Source organism: Pantherophis guttatus, chromosome 1 (assembly GCF_059756535.1).
Source record: "Pantherophis guttatus breed Tessera chromosome 1, ASM5975653v1, whole genome shotgun sequence".
In the NCBI taxonomy this organism is placed as follows: domain Eukaryota; kingdom Metazoa; phylum Chordata; class Lepidosauria; order Squamata; family Colubridae; genus Pantherophis; species Pantherophis guttatus.
In genome coordinates this window covers 69463266-69490372 of record NC_142063.1, presented here as the reverse complement: position 1 = coordinate 69490372, position 27107 = coordinate 69463266, and the positions used below count along the sequence as shown (strand labels likewise).

Below are 27107 nucleotides of genomic sequence, written 5' to 3'. Positions count from 1 at the left end.
TTATCCAGATCACGTTTTTCAGCAATGTGCAAAGCAATTAATAATTTTTTTTTTAAAAGGAAGATTGTAATGAATTATACACTGCTCAAAAAAATAAAGGGAACACAAGCAGAAGACATCCGAGATCTGAATGAATGAAATAGCCTTATTAAATACTTTGTTCCTTACATACAGTAGTTTTGTATTCCCTTTAGTTGTTTGAGCAGTGTATAAACTACTGTATGTAAAGAACAAAATATTTAATAAAGCTATTTCATTCATTCAGATCTCGGATGTCTTCTGCTTGTGTTCCCTTTATTTTTTTGAGCAGTATATAATTCATGTCTATAGGTGGCATTGATATTAATTTGCATACTACAATTTTTTTTGCTTTGCGCTCTATTTTTAGAACAAGATGTTAAATGTACCTTGAAAGGATCCTTTGAAGAAACTCAAAGCATTTCATTAACTTCTGCCAAAAAGCTGCAATGCACCGAACCTTTCTTTTTCCACTATGCCAAGTATAATCCAGCAGAACTGGACATTCTTCTTCCAGGAAAGAGATCATTTCTCTCTTTTGTATGTCATAGCTAAGCATGGTAGTAATCTGGATAATTTTGTGTAGTCATTTTGTTGGGAGGGTTATTTAAAAAGTTTAAAAGTTTGTTTGTTTGTTTGTTTGTTTGTTTGTTTGTTTGTTTGTTTTAAAAAAAGCATCTTTATTTCCAGTGCTCTTGTATGTCATGTGGAATTGATTCTGCCAAAACCAGAAAGTTGACCTTGCCTGTACATTCATTTCCCTTAAATCAGGAAATAATCAAAGAGGTGAGTACATGCCTAATTTTCAGATTCCCTCCCCTCACCTTTTTTTTAAAGGGCCTTTCAATCAATTTCCCAGGGAGCAAATAAAATAGCATGCAAATGAATCACTTCCTGGGATATTAAAGTTAGCAAACCTCAAGTTACTTTAAATTAACCTCTGGTAATTTCCATGCCTTTCCTAGTTTGGTACCATTATACCCATCTTATGTTTACCCCTGCAGTTATTTTCCCTTGAATCAAAATTGCATCAGACAGCTCTTACTGGATGATATCACAATGAATGTAAATCAGGTTTCATCAGAGATTCAAGATACTCTTCCATGAGGAAAAAAATAAGTCAAAAATTCCTACCCTAACACCCTCCTCCCCAATAAAAACCAGTAAGGAATACACTAAAAATGCAGAAATAAGGTACTAGTTTGGTTGATGTAGCACAGTAAGGAGTAATATGGAATTAATACAGGATTCATCAACTTTGAGGGGGACATATTTGGAATTTTGAGAGCAGGTTATGGCACTTTCACATAATGCTAGAGTGGATGTGGCCAATCACAAAATATGCATATGTTAATAAAACAGACAGATACGAGTGGCAGACACTCACTGTTTCATTTTTAAAGTAGTCTTCTAGAGACTAGTTGTGGTATCTGTTTCCTTACCTGACCTCTATATCAAAGGGCTGACACAATTCTTAAATGCTTCACTACTCTCTATTAAGAGCGGCATCCAATCTTGGTTTTGATTGTGAAGATGGTATCAGGTCCATAATCCAGCAAAAAACACCTTGCTGAAGTATTGTTACAACATCAACAGCAAGTGGATATACAAATAACAAACTTGCCCAATGCCATGATATAACTAACATATTTGGGACATTTCTGGCTTGCCTAGGCCAGAAATGATTCAACAACCTATGGGCCAACTAATATTTCTTTGTTGTCATGGAGTTTGATGGAGAAATTTGAAGGATTTTGGGTTGTTTTTTATGTTGAGTCAACCAGTAGAATTTCCCACAGATTGTTCCAGAGTGACTTTTGTTCTGAAACTGCTAAGGGAAAGAATAACCAAGTGACCCATACCTCTCACTGAGGACAATCACTATTACAAGATAATTACTAACAAAAATTTAGAGCTGACAATTTAGCTCTAAATTTGACAATTTAGCTAGGAGAAAGCAGCAAATCAAGAGACTCACAGGATGAAATGGAGCAACTACAGAATATGTAAGTACATATTGGATTTTACAATATGTACTTACATATTATATGCCAGAGATGTGGGGTGAAAAGATCTGGCTCTGATTGAGGAGGACTTTTGAGTACTTCCTGATGAGCTAACAGATGAATTGATGAGGCAAGGCCTACCAGAAAAAACTGTTCTAATGTTGTGTTAATTGATGGGTGATTGAAGTTGAAGGAAGTATTGATCTCATAGGTGAGACTTTGGTGCAACAGTTTATTTATTTATTTTTTTGCAAGAAAAGAAAGTTTATTAAATTATTTAATAATTTAAATAATTATTAAATTATTAATAAATGGCCCATACAGCCATTAGAGAAACCTATGCTTGTGGAGGTGCTTCAAAGTGGTGAAGTTGTATACTACAACATTGCAACTGACAATAAATTATCGTACAGGATTATTGCCACTTTGTGTCAGAGCTTTCTTATGTGTCCACATTGTGCTGGGCATTAAATGGCTGCAAACCAGTGGTGGGTTGCCCCTGGTTCGGACCGGTTCTCTAGAACCGGTAGTAAAACCGGCAGGAGGCTCCACCCACTGACCCCGACATCATCAGGAAGCTTCTGCGCATGCGCGCACTGCCCCATTGCAAACTGGTAGTAAAGGTAAGTAGAACTCATCCCTGCTGCAAACTCATGGTCCAAATGCCTTTTAGGAGCAGGGGATGATTTTTCCTCTTTCTCCTAATGGAAAGATATCCCTGCAGAGATTCATATGGCTTCCACTCTTAAAACATTCCAAAAATTATTTAAAATCTGGTTATTCCCACAGACCTGGGGATAGGGTGTTTGTGGAGCCCTTCGTACTTAGTGTTGTCCCTTTGGTTGCCTGTGTTCTCTTTTATTGTCACTTTAATTTGGATGCCTCCTCCCATGGAGTCAGGCAGCTTCCAAATTAGAATAAATCAATCTCAAAAGGGTCAATAGCACCATCTATAAACTTTCCATTCTTATCCAACTATCTCTCCAGCACAGTGCTTTGAATTCCTTTTCAATGTTAGGTAAACATTCAGGAAGAGGAGTTTGAGAAAGAAATGCAAGTTGATTCTGTGTGGAATCAGAGAGGGCATAGGGAAACTCTTATTAGAATTACAATATTCTCTTCTTATATCCTACAATGATCAAGTAGATTCACCATAGTATTTGTGTGCCATTTAAAGGTTCCATCAATGGTATTTTTAATTCTGTTCCCTCTGCCAGAAGCTCCTCATTTAGCCCGTTTCACTCACTTCCAAAACAATTATTTTATTTCCATCAAACTCACTCTGCATTTTCTCTGTCTTTTTATCTTAAGTGTTCCTTGATCTCTTCAACTATATTCCTTGCAACTAACTTGTTCTCTCTTTATACACGTTATACAAAACCTTATCTTCATCCCAAATAATCATCCTCTTTTTTGCATTTTACTTATCCCCGGTCTTTTTCACTTCATCATTTCACCAAGCATTTTTTCTACTTCTTAAACTGTGCTGATGCACTGCATTCAACACATTTGAAAAACCAACATTTTAAGTATTACAATAAACTATATTTCCTTAACATTTTAATATCTCATGCCTTTAATTCCTTTGGCTTTGTATTTCTTACTCCTTACTTGTTGCTTTCCCTGAAAGGGAATAACATAATTACTATGTATGTAAAGAAACTCAAAATTCAAAATAGATAGGACAGGAAACTTGACGGATGCCAAATAACAAATCAGCAGACACCTTATCTTCCTGGATGCCATGCTGCGAATTCAAGGCCTAATATATTGTTTTACTATAGCCTTGAGTTGTATGATACCAACCAACTATATTTTAAATTGTTATTACATAACCTATGGCTTATGACTGATCTGAAAGGCAGGTTTATCCAAAGTTGGCCATCGCCCATTTGAAGAAATCCTTGATGTCATCTTTTAGTCATCCTAGACTATAAGGAAGGCAATCTTTACCTATCTCCCCCTGCAACATGTTTAAAGTAGTATTTTCTGACTTGTGCCAACATAAATGGTGCTGTCTGGTTCACTTGCTCTGTTTCATTTCAAACATGAAATATTTTGGCTATTATGCAGTACAACAAGGATACCATTCCCACCTACATACCAGTTAGACTCTCTGTAGCCTTTTCTATAAAAAAAAATCACTACTGGAAAAATGAAACAGTGGATCTGACATAATACTGTATATTGCTTGATGTTGGTTTTCAGCACATACTGAGTCATAATATTGGTATCTTGTTAGCTAAGCAATAGAAGAGCCCAAGGGGCACCACTGTTGGGCTATGCTTAGGGCATTATTGACATTCGTCAGCCCCTGGTTCTAGTCACTAAAATGGAAAAAGCAGATTGAATGCAGGATGTTCTTAATTGATACCAACAGGAGCTATAACTCCAAAAACAAAATTTGTGCCACAAATATGGGGTATGTATAAATCTCCTGCTTGAGCAGAGGATCAGATTAGAAGACCTCCAAGCTCCCTTCCAACTGATACTGATACTAATACTGATAGTGATGTTGATGCTGATTGCTAAGTGCCATCGCATATGCAGTCTTCGATGCTTTAATTTTTCACATTTGAGAAAAGCCATTGTGGGGGTGCAGCTTTGCCATTACATGAGTCACTTTTTTAATGACATGTGGTTCTTAAAACTGAGTACGTTAATTGTTTGTAATAGCTTTTCAGTAAAAGTAGGCAGTGCACCTTAGATCCTCTCCTGTGTGGGCAACGTTTAGGCATGTTTCCCAGAGGTTGAAATATCACACCCATCCTCTGAATATATTCTTTTCCCTACTGGAGATAAAGTATATGATAATATTACAAAACAGCTGTGACATGTCAATCCTAAGGGCAAAGTAGCACTGTTTATATATCATACACTACAGGGATAAGCTAATATTTACTTAATATTAAGCCACAAATTTAATTGCTTAAATTTTGGCTTTGCCAGACATTAAGACTATTACGACCTCAGGTCACCTATGAATCAGGCTACTACCATATGATTTATCCAAGAAACCATGGGTGAAAAAAAGTGGCTTTGCCAGAATTGTATGTGAACTCAACAACAGTGAGTTAGTGAGGAGTTCTGAAGCTTCTTTAGAAAAATGTCCATCTAAAACAGGGAGAAAGAATTGCCCTCATTTATCCTCACTGACAATCCTCCGTGGCATTTCGCATAAATCTGTGAGATTTTTTAAGATCCTAGATGCAACTAATATCTCCATGATATTATGAATTCAATTAATAAGATCCAAACATCTGCATCAGAGGTGGGTTTCAGCAGATTCTGACCAGTTCTGGAGAACCGATAGTGGAAACTTTGAGTAGTTCGGAGAACCAGTAGTAAAAATTCTGACTGGCTCCGCCCCCATCTATTCTCTGCCTCCCAAGTCCCAGCTGATCGGGAAGAAAGGTGGATTTTGCAGTAACCTTCCCCTTGGGGGTGGATTGGGGTGGGAATGGAGATTTTACAGTATCCTTCCCCTGGAGTGGGGTGGGAATGGAGATTTTACAGTATCCTTCCCCCTGCTATGCCCGCCATACCATACCCACCAAGCCATGTCACGCCCACCAAGCCACACCCACAGAACCGATAGTAAAGTATTTTGAAATCCACCACTGATCTGCATAGTTTTAATGCCCTGTCTTTAACTTTAACATTGGTACCAGTACATACAAGCCTTGATTACAACACATATTCTTTTTTCTCATCATTGTAAGAAATGTAGGGAGATTTCAGTAAAGATATTAATAGTATTAATAGTAATTAGTACTGTGCATTCTTGATTTTCAGGATAAAGAATTTAATTTATACTTCACAGCACAGAACTGGTAAGATGCTTTTCCTGCCTTCTATAAATTTAACTACTGATGTCCTGGATATTTTTAAAACAAACTCTCCCTGGAGTCAACCTGCTGACTATGTAAACATATCCATGTTGCTTTCTTGTCATCATTACAGAATTAATTTGCCATCTGTTTCTGTCTTATTGTATTTATTTGACTTTCCAGTGCTGATACTCTCTGGGTGGCTTCCTATCCAAGTAATAGGTCTAGCCTTGCTTAGTTTTTTGAGATCTGCCTGAGATGATTAGGTGCTCTCATCTGTTGGACAGTTTAAAAACGTATTTCTAAAAATATGTTTGCTATCGACAGTGTGATCCCAAATTAACACCTCTTCACTGCAGTTTGCTAATAAAAAGGGTTTAATTTTATTGAATTTGTTCCTAAGGTTGAGAAGTATAAGTCTCTGTCAAGATTGTGCTCTACTTCCTGGGTGTAGGTCAGGGGTCAGCAACCTGTGGCTCTGGAGCCACATGTGGCTCTTTCACCCCTCTGCTGCGGCTCCCTGTCACTCAAAATATGTGTCACAACCGCCAATGTGTGACACCTGCCGGCATGCAGTTTATTGGGCTTTTCAACCCCCAGTAGGCCAACCATGGATAAATCCAAGAAAAGAAAAGTTTCAGAAGAAAACAGAACGTTTAATTCAACTACATATGCTAGTTTTGTGGCCGCTCAAGAAATAGTCAGGCATGGAAAGGGTTTTGTTGCTCCCGGTGTTTTCTTTTCTGTGGGAAACGGGTCCAAATGGCTCTTTGAGTATTTAAGGTTGCAGACCCCTGGTGTACGTGGAAGGAAATCTTCTTGCTAATGAACCTAACTTTCTAAACTTAGGATGGGATGGCTTTGAGTTTTCATCCTCTGAGGATGTGGGTATGATCTAGCGAGATAAATATCTTGGTTTCAATTGTTGTGACCAAAATCCAATATCACGCCATTACATCAGGTGAGGGAGTGTAGATTTTTGAGGAGGAATGCTATTGCATTAAGAATAGATCTGCCTACTTCCATATGATGTGTCACAATGCTGCAGCAGAAAAGTTTGCACAAGAAGAGATCTGGGCAGGGCTGTAGCTTTTTGCAGAGCAGTGTTGAAAATATTCCTGTGTAACTGGGATCTATTTATGGAGTAAACTTCCTTTTAACATAAGTTATGATCCAGGATAAATATTTGTGGGGTCCTTGGTGCTCCCTGTGCCTGTTTGTTTTCTTGCAGACGTTTCATTGTCCAAATGAACAACATCTAATGATGTTACCTAGCTTGGGTAATGAAACATCTGCAAGAAAACGAGCAGGCTCACAGAGCACCAAAGACCGCTCATTTCAACCCTGAGCTACAAATATTCTCCTTCATTGATAAATATTTGTGTTCCAGCACATCAGATTTAGATGTACGCTTAGGGTTTGATCTTTGTCCAGAAGAAGAGGCTTTCCTGAAAAGACGGAAGAAAGTGACTGCTGCTGCTTTCAAAAAGATTCTCCAGCTTGAGGATGATCTGCAGGAAGATGAGGTTAAGAATTCAGTTTTTATATCGAAGGAAATTCTTCTGTGAGCAGTTTACTAATTGGGAAACAAACAGGTTTATAGTGTTTAATGCTTGTAACTTTCAAGCTTCGTTTCTTGAAATGCACTGAAGCTGTCATATGCAGTTTCAGGTCCTTGCTTAACCCATTCTGGGTTATTTTTTTCCCCTCATGTCTGGGCTATTTATAACAGACCCCTCCCTTATTATTGCCAATGCAGGGAGGTGATGTCAGACTCAGGCCCGATTCAGACTCAGGCCTGATTTGTAGCTCCATGTTCAAACCAGAAGGTCAGAAAGTAGGATTTGATGGGTTGAAGATCCAGAGAATACTTCTGTGTTAATATTCTTACTCTCATTCTACACAACTTCATAATCAGGCTAACTTTATTAGTCTTGTAACAGGAAGAGACACACAGCCCCATTACTTTTCCTCAGGTTCCTGGATGAACTGCATCATTCCATAGTATGAGACGTTCTAAAACAAGAACATACAGCCTCCATTAGCTCAAGGGCAGCATTAAGCTTTGCCCAGCATGTCAATCTAAAAGTGAACAGTGGCAGGATCCCATCAGGGACAAAGGTAGGAATGCAAGAGTTACAGAAGTCATTTTATTCTCCAACCCCCTACATCCCTTCCTCATATTTTCTTTTTAAAGTGAAATGTTTGAGCCCAAAACATTTGGGGAAACTGAGGTCACAGCAGGAATCCTGGCAAGCTGTATGATGTCCATAAGCATCATACATTTGGCATTCCTGCTCTACATCTTGTCTTTATAGGCTTATTAACATAGCATAAGATGCTCTATCAGCTTCTCCCATTACAGGTAGTCCTCGATTTACAACAGCACTGAAAAAAAAATACTTATGACCGTTTTTCACATTTTCAACCGTTGCAACATCCCCATGGTCACATGATCAAAATTCAGATGCTTGGCAACTGACTTATATTTATGATGGTTGCATTGTCCCAAAGTCACGTGATCCCCTTTTACGGCCTTCTGAAAAGCAAAGCCAATGGGGAAGCCAGATTCACATAACAAGCATGTTACTAACTTAACAATTGCAATGATTCACTTAACAACAGTGGCAAGATAGGTCTTAAAATGGGGCAAAACTCACTTAACAAATGTTTCATTTAGCAACATAAATTTTGGGCTCAATTGTGGTCGTAACTCAAGGACTACCTGTAAATGATTTATTATCGTCTCTGACTCCCTAGAGCCGTGATGGTGAACCTATGGCATGCATGCCACCGGTTGCATGCGTAGCCATATCAGTGGGCACGCCAGCTCAGCTCTGGTGCACATGCGCGCACCAGCCAGTTAATTTTCAGGCGGGGTGGGTGGGGAAGGTCCATTTCTCAACTCCCGGTGGGATAGGAAGTGACTTTTTCGCTGTCCCCAGCCTCCAGAGACTTCACTTCCTGTCCCACCAGGAGTTGGGAAATGGGCTGTTTCAGGCCTTCGGAGGGCCTCCGAGGGAGTGGGAAAGACTGTTTTCACCCTCCCCAGATGCATAGAGAGGATCTGGAGCCAGGTGAGAAAGAAAAACGGGGCTTCCCCACTCACCCCCCAGGCCCTCCGGAGGCAGGAAACAGCCTGTTTCCCTACTTCTGGTGGGCCCAGAAGGCCCAAAAATCAGCTGGCCAGTGTGCGCATGAGCACCAGAGCTGAGCTGGCGTGCCCACTGATATGACTATGCATGCCACCTGTGGCACGTGTGCCATAGGTTCTCCATCACTGCCCTAGAGAATCTTCTTTTGAAAAAGGGTTCTGCCAGGTTCTCTAAGTATGCCAGGTCCCTGAGCATGTTTCATAGGAATATCTATTTAAAGTGTTGTGATTGAAAAGTTTAAGCATCTCACAGTGATTATATATTACCTATTTTGATGAACAATTGTGTTTTCCCTGTGTTCAGGTGCCAGTGGTGGCAATCATGACAACAGGCGGTGGGATCAGAGCAGTTACAGCAATGTATGCTCACCTACTGACATTGCAGAAATTAGGTGCTTTGGACTGTGTGTCCTATATCACTGGATTGTCTGGCACAACATGGTAAGCTTCATGTAATCCAGTGAGATGTTCCTAAAACAATAAGATGAAAGTTTTATTAACCTTCTTCGCTGGAGGTTTTTAAGAAGAGATTGGACAGAATGAGTCTCCTGCATGAGCCAAAGATTGGCTTAAAAAGCCTCCAAGGTCCCTTCCAACACTGTTATTCTGTATTCTGCAAGTAATAATGAGATGTTTGGTATAAGAGACATTGTGGTAGAATTTATTCATTGATACAATGGATATGAAACAGTCTACAGCATAGTTAAAATCAGGAGACACAAATCCACTGCATATTACTGTAGAATCGGTATCATTTCCAAGGAAGGTCACAAGAAAGTAAGGTCAGGTTACATACCAGGAGAAATGCCAGGCCCACATGTGGAAACAAGTAGGCATGTGAAATTAATATTTCTCCTTCATTGGAGGACTTTAAACTGACAAATATTCAAAGTAGGCTAAATTGAGCGAAGTGCCTGCTGTCAAAGAGGCTGTAGAACAGTGTTTCTCAAAGCGTGATCTGCAGACGCTTTCATGGGGTGCACAAAGTCAAATAAATATTTACACATTTCTCAACTTTAATTTCTAATACCATAAATTTCACCTCTATAAACCAAAGCTCCTTTTAAAAGTGTAAACGGTTCCTGAGTCCAAAACATCTGACTAAAACTGAGCAGGAGGGTGGATCAAATGGCATCTGAGATCCCTTCCAGTCCTCTGAACGTGATTCATAGGTTTATGTTTTGCTGCTTTTCAGTTCCTAAATGTGTCCGTGTTAATTTCCAGGACAATGTCACGCTTGTATCAGGATCCCAACTGGTCCCAAAATGATTTAGAAAAGCCACTCAGGAGTGTGCAAAACCATGTGACAAAAAACAAGTTTCTGGCCAGTTTTGCCCCAGAAAAGCTGAAGTACTATGCAAAGGAACTGTGGCAACGTTATCAAGAAGGGTACAGTGTATCTTTTACAGACTTATGGGGATTGATCATTGAAGCTATGCTACACAGTGAGGTATTTTACTATTTTTTTTTCATTTTTGTTTTTTTAAAATGAATGCCTGGTTCATGTTAAATTTGATTAATCAGTGGTTTGACCAACAGATTTATTATATTTATATTGTTGATTATAGCAATAGCACTTAGACTTATATACTTTACAGCCTTCTCTAAGCAATTTTATTTATTGTCCACCTTCTGTCTCAAAAGACTATGGTATCTTGCTCTGGAAAGAGGTCCTAAAACAGCATCTAGTGTGACTAAAAAGGCCAGTTCTAGAGTGGCAATCCCTTCCACACTGAGGGCAGATACATTCTGTCCCCTGCCCAGCCCCCAGATTTCACTGGTTCCAGGACTGCCTCTTTGCCTCAGCCTGCCAAACAAGTGTCTCTTCAAATTGGAGAAGGCCATGCTGCGTCTTTAGCCTCCAAGCTGAACGATCGGAGGTCAAGGTTTGCCAGTTGTTAATGTCCATTCCCAGGGCCTTTAGGTCCCTCTTGCAGATATCCTTATATCGCAGCTGTGGTCTCCCTCTGAGGCACTTTCCCTGCACTAATTCACCATACAGGAGATCTTTCAGAATCTGACCATCAGCCATTCTCACGACATGCCCAAGCCAGCGTAGACGTCGCTGTTTCAATAGTGTATACATGCTAGAAATTCCAGCACGTTCCAAGACTGCGCTATTTGGAACTTTGTCCTGCCAGGTGATGCCAAGAATACGTCAGAGACAGCGCCTATGAAAGGTGTTCATATGTAAGCAATTTACACTGTAAGCAATTTACAGTGTAAGCATATTGCCCCCAACAGTATGGGTCCTCATTTTACAGACCTCAGAAGGATGGAAGGCTGAGTCAACCTTGAGCCAGTCAGGATTGAACTCCAGATTGTAAGCCAAGTTAGCCTGCAATACTGCATTCTAACCACTGCTCCACCAGGGCTCTATTATGTAGAACCTCTTTATGTGGAATAAACATTAACAGGGCTACAAATCTGCTGTGATTACTTCTGCCAAATAATAAGTTTCAAGCTTCTAAAAAAATGAATGTTAATAATATAAGCACAGTTCCAGTTCAGAAAGCTTACTATATCCTTAAATCTTATTCACTTTGAATTACGTGTCTGCATTTCAGTATATTTAGTCCAATTTTTGCATGAACAAATTAATAGAAAATTATTTTAAATATTCTAGCATACTGTGAAATGTTTGGTGGGCTTCAGTTCAAAGAAGCACCTCAATAAGGTTTCAAATGCTAAGTGAGATTTTTTTTGTCTTTTGCGGCTACAATAACTATGTTCTTGTTTCTTTCACAAACAAGGAAAACCCTCACAAACTTTCAGATCAGCAGCAGGCCCTAACTGATGGACAGAATCCTCTACCTATATATCTTTGCCTCAATGTGAAAGAGAAACTAAGTAATCGAGGGTTCAGAGGTAATTGTAACTTGCACTTACATTTGGAGTTATACTAAGGTGACCAGATTTTAACATTGGTAAAGAGGGACATTGTGGGCGTGGCTTATTTTGTGGGCGTGGCTAGCTGGTCATGTGACTGGGTGGGCGTGGCTAGCTGGTCATGTGACCGAGTGGCCATGGCTATGTGTATAGGGTAAGGTGAACAGATTTTAACATTGGTAAGAGGGACACCATTGTGGGCGTGGCTTATTGTGTGGGCATGGCTTGGAGGCCATGTGACTGGGTGGGCGTGGCTAGCTGGTCATGTGACCGGGTGGCCATGGCTATGTGTATAGGGACTACTCAGAGGGCTGGAAAGTCATTTCTGACAGGTCCTCACACTTTTGACTGGTCCTCACACTTATGACCATCCTCACATTTATGCCCGTGCAGCATTCTTAACAACCATGTCACTCATTTCACAACTGCTTCTCTTCACCATGGTGACAAGATAGGGCAAAAATGTAAAATGTGAGGACAGTCGTAAGTTCGAGGACTGGTCAAAAGTGCGAGGACCAGTCAAAAATAACTTTTTCAGCCCTCTGAGTAGTCCATATGCACAAAAGGACTAACCAGAGGGCTGAAAAAAGTCATTTCTGACAGGTCCTCACACTTTTGACTGGTCCTCACACTTATGACCATCCTCACATTTATGCCCGTGCAGCATTCTTAACAACCATGTCACTCATTTCACAACTGCTTCTCTTCACCATGGTGATAAGATAGGGCAAAAACGTAAAATGTGAGGACAGTGGTAAGTTCGAGGACTGGTCAAAAGTGCGAGGACCAGTCAAAAATAACTTTTTCAGCCCTCTGAGTACTCCATATGCACAAAAGGACTAACCAGAGGGCTGAAAAAAGTCATTTCTGACAGGTCCTCACACTTTTGACTGGTCCTCACACTTATGACCATCCTCACATTTATGCCCGTGCAGCATTCTTAACAACCATGTCACTCATTTCACAACTGCTTCTCTTCACCATGGTGACAAGATAGGGCAAAAATGTAAAATGTGAGGACAGTGGTAAGTTCGAGGACTGGTCAAAAGTGCGAGGACCAGTCAAAAATAACTTTTTCAGCCCTCTGAGTACTCCATATGCATAAAAGGATACAGTAATTGAGAGGGATGAAGGAAGGGAAGGGAAATTAGAGTAGGAGTGACGGTTAAGAGAGGGAGGAAGAGAGGAGGAGAAGGAGAAAGGAAGAGGAAGTAGGGAGGAGAAGAAGAGGGGGGGAAGAGAAAGTAAGAAGGAAAGAAAAGAGAGGTGGTAGGTTTGAGGAGAAAGATTGCTGTACAATAAAAAAGATGAAAGGGAAGAAAGCCAACCCCAAACAAATATAAAGATATTAAGATAAAGAATGAATTGTTAAACTTTAAAGAATAAAAGAGAACAAATATGAATAAATAGCAATAATTAGAAACACACATACATACAATGTATTTTCTTTGAACAGAATATTTGGCTGGTTCACAAATTTAAACAGTGTTTAGTCATTTCAATTAAATTTACAATTTCTATATTTCCTTTTTGCCATATTTATTCCTCATCTATTTTTTTAAAAAAACAATATTACCCTTCATCCTCATCTCTAAGCTTAATCAAATTCAATTTTTCCCTTCTATTCTATTTTATACCCCTTCCCATTGTCATCTATTTTTATATTCATCCTCACATTGGTTAATTATGTAATTATGTAATACAGTTGTTTAATACAAATTCAACATTTTAATATAAATCAATTAGTTATATAACTATCTTTTTTGTATATTAATCAATATGAACATGAATATTCCAATTATTTCCATGCAATCCAATTTCTTACAAATCAATTAATTATTCTTACCAATAATAATAAACCAAATAATTTCCCCCATATATTCCTCCAAACCACAACTTAACCATTTCTGCTTTCAACACAGTATACAATTAATAATATCTCAATTATTACAATTCCCTAGTTAAAAAGAGCTTTTTTTTCTTTTGTGTTTTAAAATCTTGAACTCTCCTCTTTTGCCCTAAATAATTTTCCATTGTTTGCACTTACCTTTTTTGGTGAGGAAAAGGAAAATAAATCTGCTGCCTAATTTTCCAACGTTGCAAGCAAACCGCAAAGCCAACAGCCTGTTTTACTTTCAGTTTCGTTTTGAGCTTGGTTTGCACAAAGAGGAAAAAAAAACTGAGCAATTTAGCAAGAGCAGAGCCCTGTACAAATCAGCTGAGAGGGGGAAGCCGAGCTAATTAACGTAGGGCGGCCCTTTGAAGCCCCGCGGCAAGAGTTTAAACAGGTTTTTTCCCTCTAGCCATCAGCGGGGATTCAGGAGGCAGCCGGGAACCAGGAGGCAGAATGAAAAATCAGGACTTTTTTAAAACGCCGCGGGACGCGGGACAAATTGCTCAAAAGTGGGACTGTCCCGCCAAAAGCGGGACGTCTGGTCACCTTAAGTTATACATAACCAAAAGCTGCAAATGTCTGATTCAGAAATAATTAGGCCTTAGGCCAGTCACATTCTCTCAATCCTAGGAAGGAGGCAATGACAAACCACTTCTGAAGAAACCTTGTCAAGAAAACTGCAGGGCCTTGCCAAGACTGACTCAAAGGCACCGAAGATAGATAAATAAATAAATAAATAGCCACATAAGACTCAATAAATTTAAAAGCAGGTTTACAGATTTTAAAAAGAAGCCTAGATTAGTTGGTTGAAGCAGTTTGGATGATGTAAAAGTCCCCCACTATAAGAGAAAAAAAAAGTTCCACTTATAAAGACATCCCCTATATAAGGTGCTTTAAAACGTTCAGTGAGCATTGGTCAACCTACTGATGGTATTGCTTCTCTAAATCAAATATTCCAGGAATGGCTATGGTGTATTTGGATACTAAGGATCTAGAATACTTGACTTGCTTCAGTTTGTTTCAACAGGAAGGTATAGAATTAAACCACAAAGCTTTTTTTTTTTCCAGGATCCCCACCTCCCAGCCAATGCAAACTTCTCCAGCCCTGATCAACATATTCTAGCAAAGTTTGAAAATTTGTAATTGTCTACTACTTTACTTCTTACCAATATTTAGGGTTGCTTCTCTCCAGTTCTCTGATGTACGACATGTGTTAAAGATAACTCCTATTAAATGTATACATTGAATACAATCATAGAATTATATCATGATGGGCAGATACTTAAACCTATTAAATAAATAATTAAGAACATAATATAAAATGTTATGAATAATATTTTTGGGATATTATACTCTTATGTCTCCATTTTTAGAATGGTTGGAATTCACACCGTATGAAGTTGGATTCCAAAAATATGGTGCCTACATTCGTGCTGAACACTTTGGTAGCGAATTCTTCATGGGTCGTTTGATGAAGAAAATCCCAGAATCACGTATCTGCTTTTTAGAAGGTATCTGAATTGTTAATTAAAATGTAGCCTCACACTGAAATTTACCAAATGCAGTGGTACCTCTGGTTCTGGAAGACACAATGAGTACCAAAATTGATGAGTACCAAATTTTTCCCGTAAGAAATAAGATACAGTAAATAAATTGAATGTGTTCCCAAACCAAAGACAATGCACATTTTTAAGGTAATGTGTAAAAAGATAGGGTTGCATATCATTATTTTACATGAGAAGTAAATCTAAAAATTAATAAATACTTAGATTAAATAAAATAAAAAAATTACTTTACCTGTACCAATGAGAAGGGAGCGCAGCACATGCGCAGGTGTCACCAAGTGCTGAAAAGGGAGCACTTCTTGCATGTTCATCAGAGCTGCAACCAGGAAAAGGAGCTGTCCAGAGGGCATGCACGCTGGCCAGCAGGTTTTCCTGTTACTGCCGTGCATGTGCACATGCCAATCAGCTGGTCGGCACGCATGCTGACGCAGGAAAATGGAAGACCAGCTCTTCCAGTTTCCGGCACTGCCGCACGCACAAAGGCCAGCTGATTGTCACATGCACATGTGCACCAGAAACCCGGAAGAGGAACGGGCGATGCCACACATGCCAGGCGACATGGCTCCACGTGCCACTTCGGGCACGCATGCCATAGGTTCACCATCACAGCACTATGCAGTATTCTAGGGCGTAAAATCCTGCCTGAGGCACAGATCAGTTCACAGCTGGAGTATGACCCACAACATTCTGGGTTAATCCTTAAAATAACATGGCAGTGTACGTAACCGTGGCCAAATGATTCACTAATATAAAATATAACAATTATATTATGAAACAATGACATAGAAAAGGAAAAGAATCATTTCATCACAATTGTTTTTAAGATCGCACAAAAACACTCCTGTCTTGCCTCTTGCAGGAATCTGGAGTAGTGTGTTTTCTGTGAACATTATGGATGGCTGGTTCCTGGCTACCAATTCAGAAGATTTTTGGCAGATCTGGACACGAGACAGAATAACTGAAATTGGTGAGTTGCTTTTATATCTTCTTCTGCTGTGTTTGACAATATGGACTGAAGCTATATCCTTCCTGTATTTTTATCTGATAAATATTTTATAGTTTAAGATACTGGTACAAAATACCCAGAATTAATAATAATAATTATAAAAAAGCCATTTTCATTCTGGTATCAGGACTGAAACTGCCTTGACTTCTGGTAAGTAAACAGAAAAAGCAAGGTTTGACCCAGTCTTGCTGGCCTTTTGATCGGCTTTCAAAACCACCAATCAGGTTATGTCCTGTCATGCTGTGTTCCTATTCTCACATAGTAACAGTGCCCGTTCTCTACACTCCCTTTGTATAAAATACATCACAAGGGCTGTAGGAAAACAAATGTTTCTTTGAAGAAGGTCCCCACTTCAGTCCCCGAAGCCTTCAGTGCAACTGAAAAAATGTAAGAGTAGTTATCAGTAGCTGCCAAAAATAACATTAGGTGGTCCAGCACTTTCAGTATGTGTCACTTAGTGTCATTTAGATAAAATGGACAATGTAGAAATTTAATAAATAAATGCAGTTGTTTTATATGGGTTTCATGTTGGGGGTGGCTGTTAGATTAATATCAAAATACCACCTCCCCTCATTCATCCTATTCCCTCTCTCTCCATCTTTTAGCTATTGTATTTTTATATACTTTTGTAGCATTTTATTTATATAGTTTTATTTTTTAATATTGTAAACCACCCAGAGTTACCCTGTGGTAAGATGGGTGGCCAATAAATTGAATAAATAAATAAATACATTTCATACCTACAGATCAGACAGGTTTTTAGTTTCATAGAAACGGTTCAATGAATCCTGTACTTGCAACACATAACCTTGGTGATGCAGGTGATATAGGAAAAAACTTTTTTTCCATGCAAACAAATATCATAACTCATCAAGATCCCATTGCTGAAAGCAAAATGCTAAATTATACCTGTGCTGTATTCTGCTTTTTAAAAAAGTAAAATGGGTGTGTCAGAGCTCCTTTGGGGCAATGAAACCCTTGTGTAAATTATTTTTGATTATTTAAAATTTGGCCAGATAAGAGAGAAAAATAAACTAGTACAAAGTCCAGATGAAATGAGAAAAAGTCAATCAGTCATCACTAGACTGTGATGTTTTTCTGTGTCATATGTGTGTGTGTGGCTATATGCATAATGGTTATCTTTTCAGTGCTGAATGCAAAAGATAACTTCATTTTAATGTAAGCTGACTAATGTATATTTAAAGTGACAATAAAGATTCTACTCTACTGTACTCTACTCTACTCTACTCTACTCTACTCTACTCTACTCTACTCTACTCTACTCTATTTTATTCTATTCACATTTCAAGTGTCCCATACCAATAGGTTATTATAGGTATGGCTGTGAAAAAAACCCTGCATGCATTTAATGTATATTATTTTGTCTGCAGAAGAGCTTATGTGCTGTCCAAAAGCATATAAACTACCTGTTCGAGTCCAATATCCTCCAGGAAGCCTTGCCAGCATTTTGCAAGATGTTATTATGTGGCGACCTGCTGTGTCATTGGTCCCCAATTTTCTGAGAGGTTGCCCAATGCACGACAAATATTTAGAGAGTGGATTTGCAAACTGGAAAGGTATAGTTTCCTTTTAATTCAAGATCCTTTTGGAGAGCTTGTACTCCAGTGATACTCTTAGTATGTACTGGAGACTTTGCTGTTTGTTTACAAAAGCTAGATTGATAGATGAAACAGATTCTTTTATCAAATTACTGAAAGGCAGATATTTGGAAAAGAGAAGCCTAGTTGTCCACTGCATAGAAGAAAAGTTACATTATTGTCCCTCCTGAGCTTTAGTTACATGATTGTGTCTAGTTTTTAAATTCTTCTTAGGCCTGTTTTTAACCATAAATATATTTCATTTAGATTGTGATCTTGACAGTTTTCCTAACCAGCTAACTGGAGCTGAAGAGCATCTGTATCTGGTGGATAATGCATTTGCCCTCGATACCAGCTATCCCCCACTTATGAGGCCGGAGAGAAAAGTGGACGTCTTCATACATTTAAATTATAGCTCAGGTTCACAGTTACGGGTGAGAAACATGACACTCCATTCCCAGCAATTGTGCTTATAAGTCCTGTTGTTTTCTGATGCGAAGAGGAAGTTGACTGTCAGAACTCAGTTTTCTCCTCAGCAAGAATCTTATTCTTGCAGCTGCTTCCTCTTCTGCCACATGACATTTCTCACATGAAAGTGAGAAACTGATTTTAAAAAAAAATTTCAGCACTGTTGACAGATGCACTGTCAATTGGGCCAATTAACTTACTGAAACCTTTATTTGCCACCTTTAATAAATAAGAAATTTTGTCTTGCTGATCTTATGGAATCACAGTTTAAGCTATCTTAGTTTCTTGACTTCTAGTGCCCCCTTTTGTCCTCTGGTTTACACACACACAAAAAAGATTCTGGGATAAAAGAAAGGCCCAACAAAGTTGCTATTCAAAGGATGCTAACTGGCCCAGAAAATGACTGAATGTTAAATCAGGGCATCTTTCGCCCCAATTATTATGTTCTCCATGTTACATGAGGAACCATCTACCTCCCATATTATCTGCCCAGCTCATTTAATTTGACAGGGATGATGTGCCTTGCATTCCTTTGACTAAACAGTGCCATCTATCAGAACCCCAAGAGCACACCTCTATTCAGTGGTGGGATTCAAATAATTTAACAACCGGTTCTCTACCCTAATGATTTCTTCCAACAACCAGTTCACCAAACTGCTCAGAAAGTTAACAACCAGTTCTCCCAAAGTGGTACAAACTGACTGAATCCCACCACTGCCTCTATTGCAAGGCCTGCCCTCTTAAATGAGCTTCTCCCTGAGATCTGGTTTGCTCCCAATCTATTGGTATTTTAGAGCGCTTTGAATAAAGACTGAGAAATGGGTATAAAATTCAATCACATTTCAATCTACCCAGTATGCAGACGTACACAATACACCTCAATTCTAAGGCCAATTCGCATTGTACATATTGTGCTGACAGCTACCCTCTAAAAGACCAGGATCAGGACCTAAAATCAGTAGGGTCTTGTCTACATTTTAAAGGAAAACCCCTAATTCAGAGAGACATTATTGGAATGCACAAAGCAAAATATTCAATCTGGTGGGTCTTTTTCCCATTTGGGGGACAGGATTAAGGAGCAAAATTGGTTTTGTGGAGAACCCATTTCTCTTCATTAAAAAGAAACAATCAGCATTTTTTTGTGTTCTTTCATATCTTGTTTGTTCATTTATAAGCCTTTAGAGTTTGCAGAATTGAGATACTAAGCGAACTGTAGCTCATAAGAACCCTTGTGAGACAGCTATGATAAGGTTTTAATACTTTTTATTTAAAAAATAAAGTACTTATAAAAGCTTGTTTGACTGTTTCCCCCCTCCCTCAATCTATACAGCCTCTGCAAATGGCCTCAAATTATTTCTCAGAACAAGGAATTCCTTTTCCCAGAATTATCCCACAGGAACAAGATGAAAAAGATGTAAAGGAATGCTATTTGCTAGATCAAGAAGGTCCAAATATTCCATTAGTTCTTCTTTATCCCCTGGTTTGTAATACCTTCCAAACTTATAAAGAACCTGGTAAGTGTGTGTGAATGTTTTTTTTTTTTACTTTGCCCCACTCCCTTTAATTATGTCTAGTGTTGTGTTTGAACCAAATGTGAGATCCAGGAATCATGGAATACAAAAGAGAAAAAGAATTTGGTCTGAGGTTTAAAGGGACCGGTTGATTTGCAAACTGTGAAAAGTTGGGATACAAAAAATGTGCTTTCCCTTTCTCTCCAATAAAATGTTTTGCAGCAGATAGAACTCTCAAAAATTCTATTTTCTTTTTTAACTTTAAGATTTAATGTGATAGAATAAAAAACAAGGCAACTAGTTATTACCACTGTTTTAAATAATTAAATTGGATGCAATATATTTTTTCTGCTAGTTATGTCCAATTTTTTGATTTAGCCTTGTCCATGTTTGTGGTGTAAGATCTGGTAAAGAATATGTTGAAAACAGTGACGGTAATCAATAGGTCTCTTATACATTAGTACAGGAAGTAGAGGATTCGACGACTTCAGAAGACAAGTAAATTATCTGTGTTGTTTTCTCAGTTCTCAAGGACCAATCTGAGGTGTCCTGAGTCTCTTGTTCACCTGCAAAGTAATTATTTCTTTCCAAGATTGAAATATAGAGACAGCAGTTTTAAATCCATCTCAGTGATGGTATTCTCACAAATTAGCCTTGAGCAAATTTATCTGATATGCATTTTAGTGGTCTCTCAAATGAAAAATTGCTAAATCTTTCTTCATTAGAATGAATCCGTAAATCTTTCTTTTTCCCTCACTAAGAAAACCTTTTTTCCTGCTAGATTAGTTTGCCATGCTCATATATATCTGCAGTCAAAGTGCAGCAATTTGTGTATCTAATGCAGTTTAAATCAGGGAGAAACATGCTAAAATAAATTGACTAATCTCCAATATTTTCTGCATCCGACCAATCTGGATTGTTTGTTTTTTTTCCCTTTTTATTTTGAAAAATCATAGGTGTGAAGCGTAGTCCTGAAGAGATGAATGATGGTGATATTGATGTGACTAGTACCTGTGGTCCTTATAACATTAATGCTTTGCAATATTCAGAAGAGGATTTTGAGAAACTGGTAAAACTGAGCCAGTACAACATCCAAAATAACAAAAGTACTTTGATTGATGCTTTACGGTTAGCCGTGGAACGGAAAAAACAGTATAAGAAGAGCCTTCATATACTGAGTTCTAAAACTTTTGGGGGAGAGGGCACCTCAGTTTTTCCTGCACCACAAAACAAAGCATTTCATTCCAGAAGGAAAGTAAGATAAAATAATAATAATAATAAAAAAATTTAAGATCCTGGCCATGAAGGAAAAAAAATGCTGCTTTTATGAAAATAAATACATTGTAAAACCTGAAATGCTGTTTTAATGAATTCTAGTTGTCTTTTGGCAACAGAGGCACAGTGGCAGAATAAAACATGGATACAGAACTTTCTACACTGATAAATTTGGAAGATCCTCTAAACAACCACAAAAAATGCCCTGTGAAAAATGTTGTTTTTACCTTGTAATGTTGATGTTTATAGATTTTATCAAAAAAACGGTTTTCTCTCTGAAACACTTCCATTTCTAATGTGATATGTATTTTTTTCTTTGTTTCTGTAACAAAGAAAGGTATGAAGAATATATGAGAATGTCTTTCCTAAAAGTTATTTTGGTCTGGTGCCATATGAGTGGTGAGAAACAATTTTTAAGAATCTAGCACCAGTTTCTGATAAATAAATAATGATGTCAGTTTAAAAGCATGCATATGGCAGGTGGCAACTGCAAACATGCTACTGGTTGGTTTTATTGGTTGGAATTATTTTCATGTTGCAACATTATAATTTGGGCTCTGTCCTTCCCTGCCAGCATACAAGCAACCAAAACTATCAAACATCAACCAATCATAAAGAGGGAGAGATATTTGCATATCATCCATGACTAGAGTAGAGTCATACTACATGCATTAAGTCAGGATTTGTTTATTCATGGTCAGATGAATAAATTATTCATAAACCTTACAAATCACAAAAACTATGTTCACATACTCCACTAAGCCAATATAACACACACACACACACACACACAGACACACACACACACACACAGGGCCTAGGAATATGTGTTTCCTCACTAAAGAGAGATAAGCTAATATCCATAGAAGTCACTTTTCCCAATATTAATAAAAAATAAAATTTAAAAAATGAAGTGCAAAGTTTCCTTTGTAAAACAATCCAGCATTGACATTTATGCAGAATTCATAGCCCGAATATTAACATTTTCAAAAGGTTCTATCAAACCATAGTAGAATACTCCCTCATTGCAGAATTAACAAATGTAAGCGTAAACCTTGCAGGTAGGCAGAGTGTAATAGTTTTCAGAAAAAACATATCAAAGCAAGAAAAACAAAGTTCTACAAGAAGCGTCTGTTCTAATCTCTGTTGACAAATTTTAAAAAGCTAAACACAAGACAGATTTTCACTTCCAATGGCTTGTATTATCTCTAATTTCGACTAGCTTGTAATATCTTTAATTATAGGATTAATCTACCGTGCAACATTTTTCTTTCTTTTTTCTATTCTGATTTCAGTAGTGCTGTCTTCTTTTTCTCTGTTGCTTAGCTAATTTCAGCAACTATCAAAATAATGGAAATGAACTGTAGCCACATAAGAGGGAAACACTTTATGAAACTAAAAGCAATTTTGGTGTGTTTCTGCTGCCAGTGGTGGGTGGAACATAAAACCTTCCCCTTCTCTTCACTGGGACTTCCTGGTTCTGATCAGAGAAGGAACAGAAAAGTGCTTTGCTTCTGGTGATTATAGAGTGATTTGTCCTTCCTTCACTGGAAGAAAATAGAAGTCATCTTACTTCCTTTTATGACTTGGGGAGGATGATTGTGTAAATCTTACAAGCAGCTCTTCTCTTTCCAAAATTTCCATGGGGAAGATAATTATGATAGGCTGTTACCATTTAGGCTGAACCCATTAACACTTCCTAATTTAGTCTTTCAACCGAGGGTGGTTCTCTTCAGCTGAGCTCTAAGAAAAATGGAAGGAGCTTTGGATCTTCTCACCTAATGCAGCAATACAGATGGTACTAAATGTTAAACCAAAAAGTGTGCAAGCTCTGAAATTTTGCATATTGGGAGGATTGTAATGAGAATTTTCCTTCTAAAAACAATTAAGCCAAACTTCTAAAGAGAAAAAGTTTGTTGCAAAAAGGAATTGTGAGTGGATTGTTCTGATATACTGGGAACAAAGTACATTGAGCAAAAGCTTCTTCAGAACGTCCTTCCAGGGAGGAAGGGAAGATTTTTGGTGCTTCCTGACAGCTTTGCACAAGTAAATTCAATGGGGAAGCTGGCAGGAAATCGGAAGTTGCTCCTGCTCCCATAGCATTTTTGCCTACCCATGCTGATTCTGTTCTCCATTTAGTAAGGAGTATCTCTGATATGATGACCCAATGGATAATGGATTGTCTAGTATATCTGAACTAGCATTTATATTACTCATTTGACCAGATATGTACTTGGGCTTTGGTTTACCTTGAAATGTGTTTGAATATTAGTTGAACTGAATATTTACTTAGCCCTTTCTGGCCCATTAGGTTCTCCAATATTAATATGAGACCCAACTGTTATCTCTGTCAGGCTTTTTTTTATCCACTTTGGAATTTCAGAGTCTACCTTCAAGCTATAAAGTATGGTTGCTACCACGTTTCAAATACCTCTAAGGAGAATGGCTGTGTCAAGTTGAGTTCTTGGCAAAGTTTCAAGCACCAATATTGCTTAGTATGCCACTTGTTTAGGACCTAGTAAGCCTTGCTATCTTGTGGTAGCAGTAGTAACTATGGTTGATAAAGTTGCTCTATCATTTAGTTAATCATTTTTGCTCCTCCTACTAGTTTCTCACACACAAAAACTCTCAGCCAGCTCTTTTTACAGTATCTATGACTTATCCTAGGCACATCCTTGAAAGGGCCAGAGTATAATTAAACCAGACTGCTCCAGATGCAATTGCATCCCTCCAAAGTTTGGACATAGCCAAATGGTCAATTAAAAATATCAATGTGGATGCCTGTGTGGTAAGACTGGGCTACCGAATCTGCTCCGTGAGAGCCAACATCATTTCTGGAAGATCCAAAATGGTTTTCCTATTCAAGGCTCATTTGTGGGAAAGGGTTTGTGCCTTGGCAAAGCTGCTTGGTTCTAATGTTTATTGGGTGGGTGATGGGAAATTAGGTAGGGCTTATCAGGCCACTGTAACACGGACTTTTTGGAGCAAAGAGGACCATTTGGGTTGATAGCAGCTGTGCTCGTCAGGCACTTTCAGCCAAGCCTTTTAGAAAAAAAAACAAAAACGCAGAGATGCTGTTTGAACTGACATCAGCCATGTTCTTTTCTCTCAGTCTAAATAAACCACTTACATATTACATGCTTTAATAAAATACTGGATTTCAAAAGGCATCCAAGATTTATCATAGGACATGAATAGCAAGAGACTGTCCACCTTCGGTTTAGACATTTTTAGGCAGGCTCTGTTTGCTTCTTTCTTTTGTTCTGAACTTTTGTCCTCACAGATTTATATAGCAGAGAAAGTAAGTGAAGCCCAGCCTCTATTGGGAGCCTTTTGCTGAATCAAGCAACATATATTTCCAGTATATGGATGTAGCCACCAAATTAAGTCTAGTAAATAAGTACATAAGCAAGGCGCTCTACATGGGGCTGCCCTTGAAGAGCATCCAGAAGCTCCAGTTGGTGCAAAATGCAGCGGCCCGCATGATTTTGTGCAGACCCCGGTATGCACATGTATCACCTCTCCTGCGGGAGCTGCATTGGCTGGCAATTTGTTTCAGGGTGCAATTCAAGGTGCTGGTTGCCACCTTTAAAGCCATTCATGGCTTGGGACCAGGTTATCTGAGGGACCGTCTCTTGCCAGTCACATCTACACGGCCCATCAGAGCAGAGAGGCGGGGAATGTTGTAGGTCCCATCCCCTAGGGAGATACACCTGGTGGGACCCAAAAGAAGGGCCTTCCCGTGGTGGCTCCCTCTCTCTGGAACATCATTCCCCCAGAGATTAGAATGGCCCCAACTCTAACTCTCTTCCGGAAGGCACTGAAGACCTGGTTCTGCCAGCGGGCCTGGGGAACCCAGAGCGGGATGGAGCCCATTAAATGGCTCATATGATCTGCTGTCACCGGGGCGGGGGTGGGTGGGGCATGGGGGGTGATTTTATTATATTAATTTGTTGATCTTTTTTATTAGTTTTATTGTTTTAAATGAGGTTTTATATTCTGTAAGCCGCCTTGAATAGCCATGTCCGAATAGGCAACAATATAAATTCAATAATAAATAAATAAATAAATAAAAATAAATGTGATCCTATCACTGAATAGTAATAGCACTAGCTAGTTTCCACTTATTTTGCCAGTGTATAAAAAATGATACATGGGAAAAATTTTAAGGAAATAAATTCTTCCTATTTCAGCCTCTCTGCACAGATCCATTTATTAAATGCTTTAGGAAATATAATTTCACTGGTAAAAAAAAAAAGTAAGTGGTTGTCTCTCTTCCCTTTCATCTCAGGAAAGATGATTATATGTTAAGAAGGAGAGAAGAATAATGAATGGAAGTATGTAGACTGAGGTGGAGGCCCAACCCAAAGTATTGGAACCTAAAGGTTACACATTCCTAATGAATAGGTAGAAAACGCCACTGGCACAGCCCTCAGCCTTTAAATTGGAAAGGTTTCATTTTCTGTAATTTTCATAAGGTGTGTTGGTTTTAGTAGTAATATAATGAGCACTAACATGCTAACATGCATAACCATAGCTCATATTCCCTTTATAAAAATGCAGAGGAAATAAGGAAGCATTTTGTTTCCTTATATAGTATAGTAATAGTATTTTCTATTGTATTTCCTTGTGGAACAGTCTCTAGATATTCTAAACTAATGGGTTTAGAAGGGGCATAGAAAACTCCAGATTGTAAGCATACTATACAAATTATTATAATGTCCTTAATATAATTATTTTAAACTCTTCAGAAGTGATGTTAAATATATGTAGCAAATTACCTAATATTGGGATCTAAACTGCCATGCTATACGGATCAAATTAAGTTGTGTTTACAGTTTCTACTTTACCCATGATATAGATCAGAGGTGTCAAAACTCACAGCCCAAGGGCCGGATGCATCACGCATTGGCCATGCCCACCCCTGGTTTAGCAAAAGGGAAAAAAGTCATGATACGTCACATAATGACATGATGTCGTGAGTTTGACACCCGTGGTATAGATTAACCATTGATATATTCACCTATAAACTAAGTACAGGCCCAGGGTCACACAAAAAAGTGACAAAAATATACATTAAAGTTAACAAAAATTAAAGTTACAAATAAGTCTGTGAATTACAGAAACATAGGCATGCACACAGAATTGACAAGAGACATGAATAATAGTTTAATAATTATTGAAGCCACAGTAAAATTCAAAATCAGGTCCACCTTACATGCCATAATTGCCAGTAACTGAAGATTAGCTATTAATCAAAGTGGACTATTCTAAATTATCTATCCTTGCACCATAATGGAGTTTGGCAAGAAACTCCTTTACCGAGCCTTATTATTATTATTATTATTATTATTATTATTATTATTATTATTATTATTATTATTATTATTATTATTATTATTATTATTATAGTTGGATTATTTAGGATGACAGAAAGTACTTTTTATGCCATTTTAGCTCAGCTCTGGTTTCCCTCTTGATTCTTGATAACTTCACAAGACTCCGGGGAGACCTTGAAAGGTGACATTATTCGTCAACTAATTCCCACTTGGGTTGATGGCAATCTTGATACCCTTCAAGAGGTTGGTTTGCTCCGCCCTTTCTCAGACCGACACTCCCCAAGACTTTCAGACAGCTGGGCTCCAAAAGCGTACCTGAGATTCCTTTCCTCCGCTTCTACTGTGACAGGAAGGGCTGGCGCTTCCAGAGAACCTCTGGTCGCCCTTTCGCGGGTCACTGAGCAGAAGCAGCAAAGCTACCAATTGACCTTCCCCGCCTCCCGGTATATCCGGATAGTCCGGGGAATGCTAATGTAGCCAATCCTGCTTTTGGGAAGGAGGGCGCACCCTTCTTCCATTTGGATGCCTAATAAATTAAATTTACGGTTTAATTC

General features: G+C 38.4%; 1 protein-coding gene across 1 annotated transcript in view; it reads left to right on the top strand.

Moving 5' to 3' along the window:
* Positions 1–21679, top strand: part of LOC117665641 (cytosolic phospholipase A2 epsilon-like) — a 59029-nt gene extending 37350 nt beyond the window's left edge. The window contains exons 9-21 of the mRNA XM_034417782.2: positions 389–558; positions 709–804; positions 5820–5857; positions 7245–7380; positions 9313–9449; positions 10233–10458; positions 11762–11876; positions 15165–15302; positions 16216–16323; positions 17754–17939; positions 18228–18394; positions 19759–19942; positions 20896–21679. Coding sequence (XP_034273673.1) covers positions 389–558; positions 709–804; positions 5820–5857; positions 7245–7380; positions 9313–9449; positions 10233–10458; positions 11762–11876; positions 15165–15302; positions 16216–16323; positions 17754–17939; positions 18228–18394; positions 19759–19942; positions 20896–21203 — 2009 coding nt within the window. The 3' untranslated portion in view covers positions 21204–21679. The remainder of the gene's footprint in view (positions 1–388; positions 559–708; positions 805–5819; positions 5858–7244; positions 7381–9312; positions 9450–10232; positions 10459–11761; positions 11877–15164; positions 15303–16215; positions 16324–17753; positions 17940–18227; positions 18395–19758; positions 19943–20895) is intronic.
* The last annotated feature ends 5428 nt before the right edge of the window (positions 21680–27107 follow it).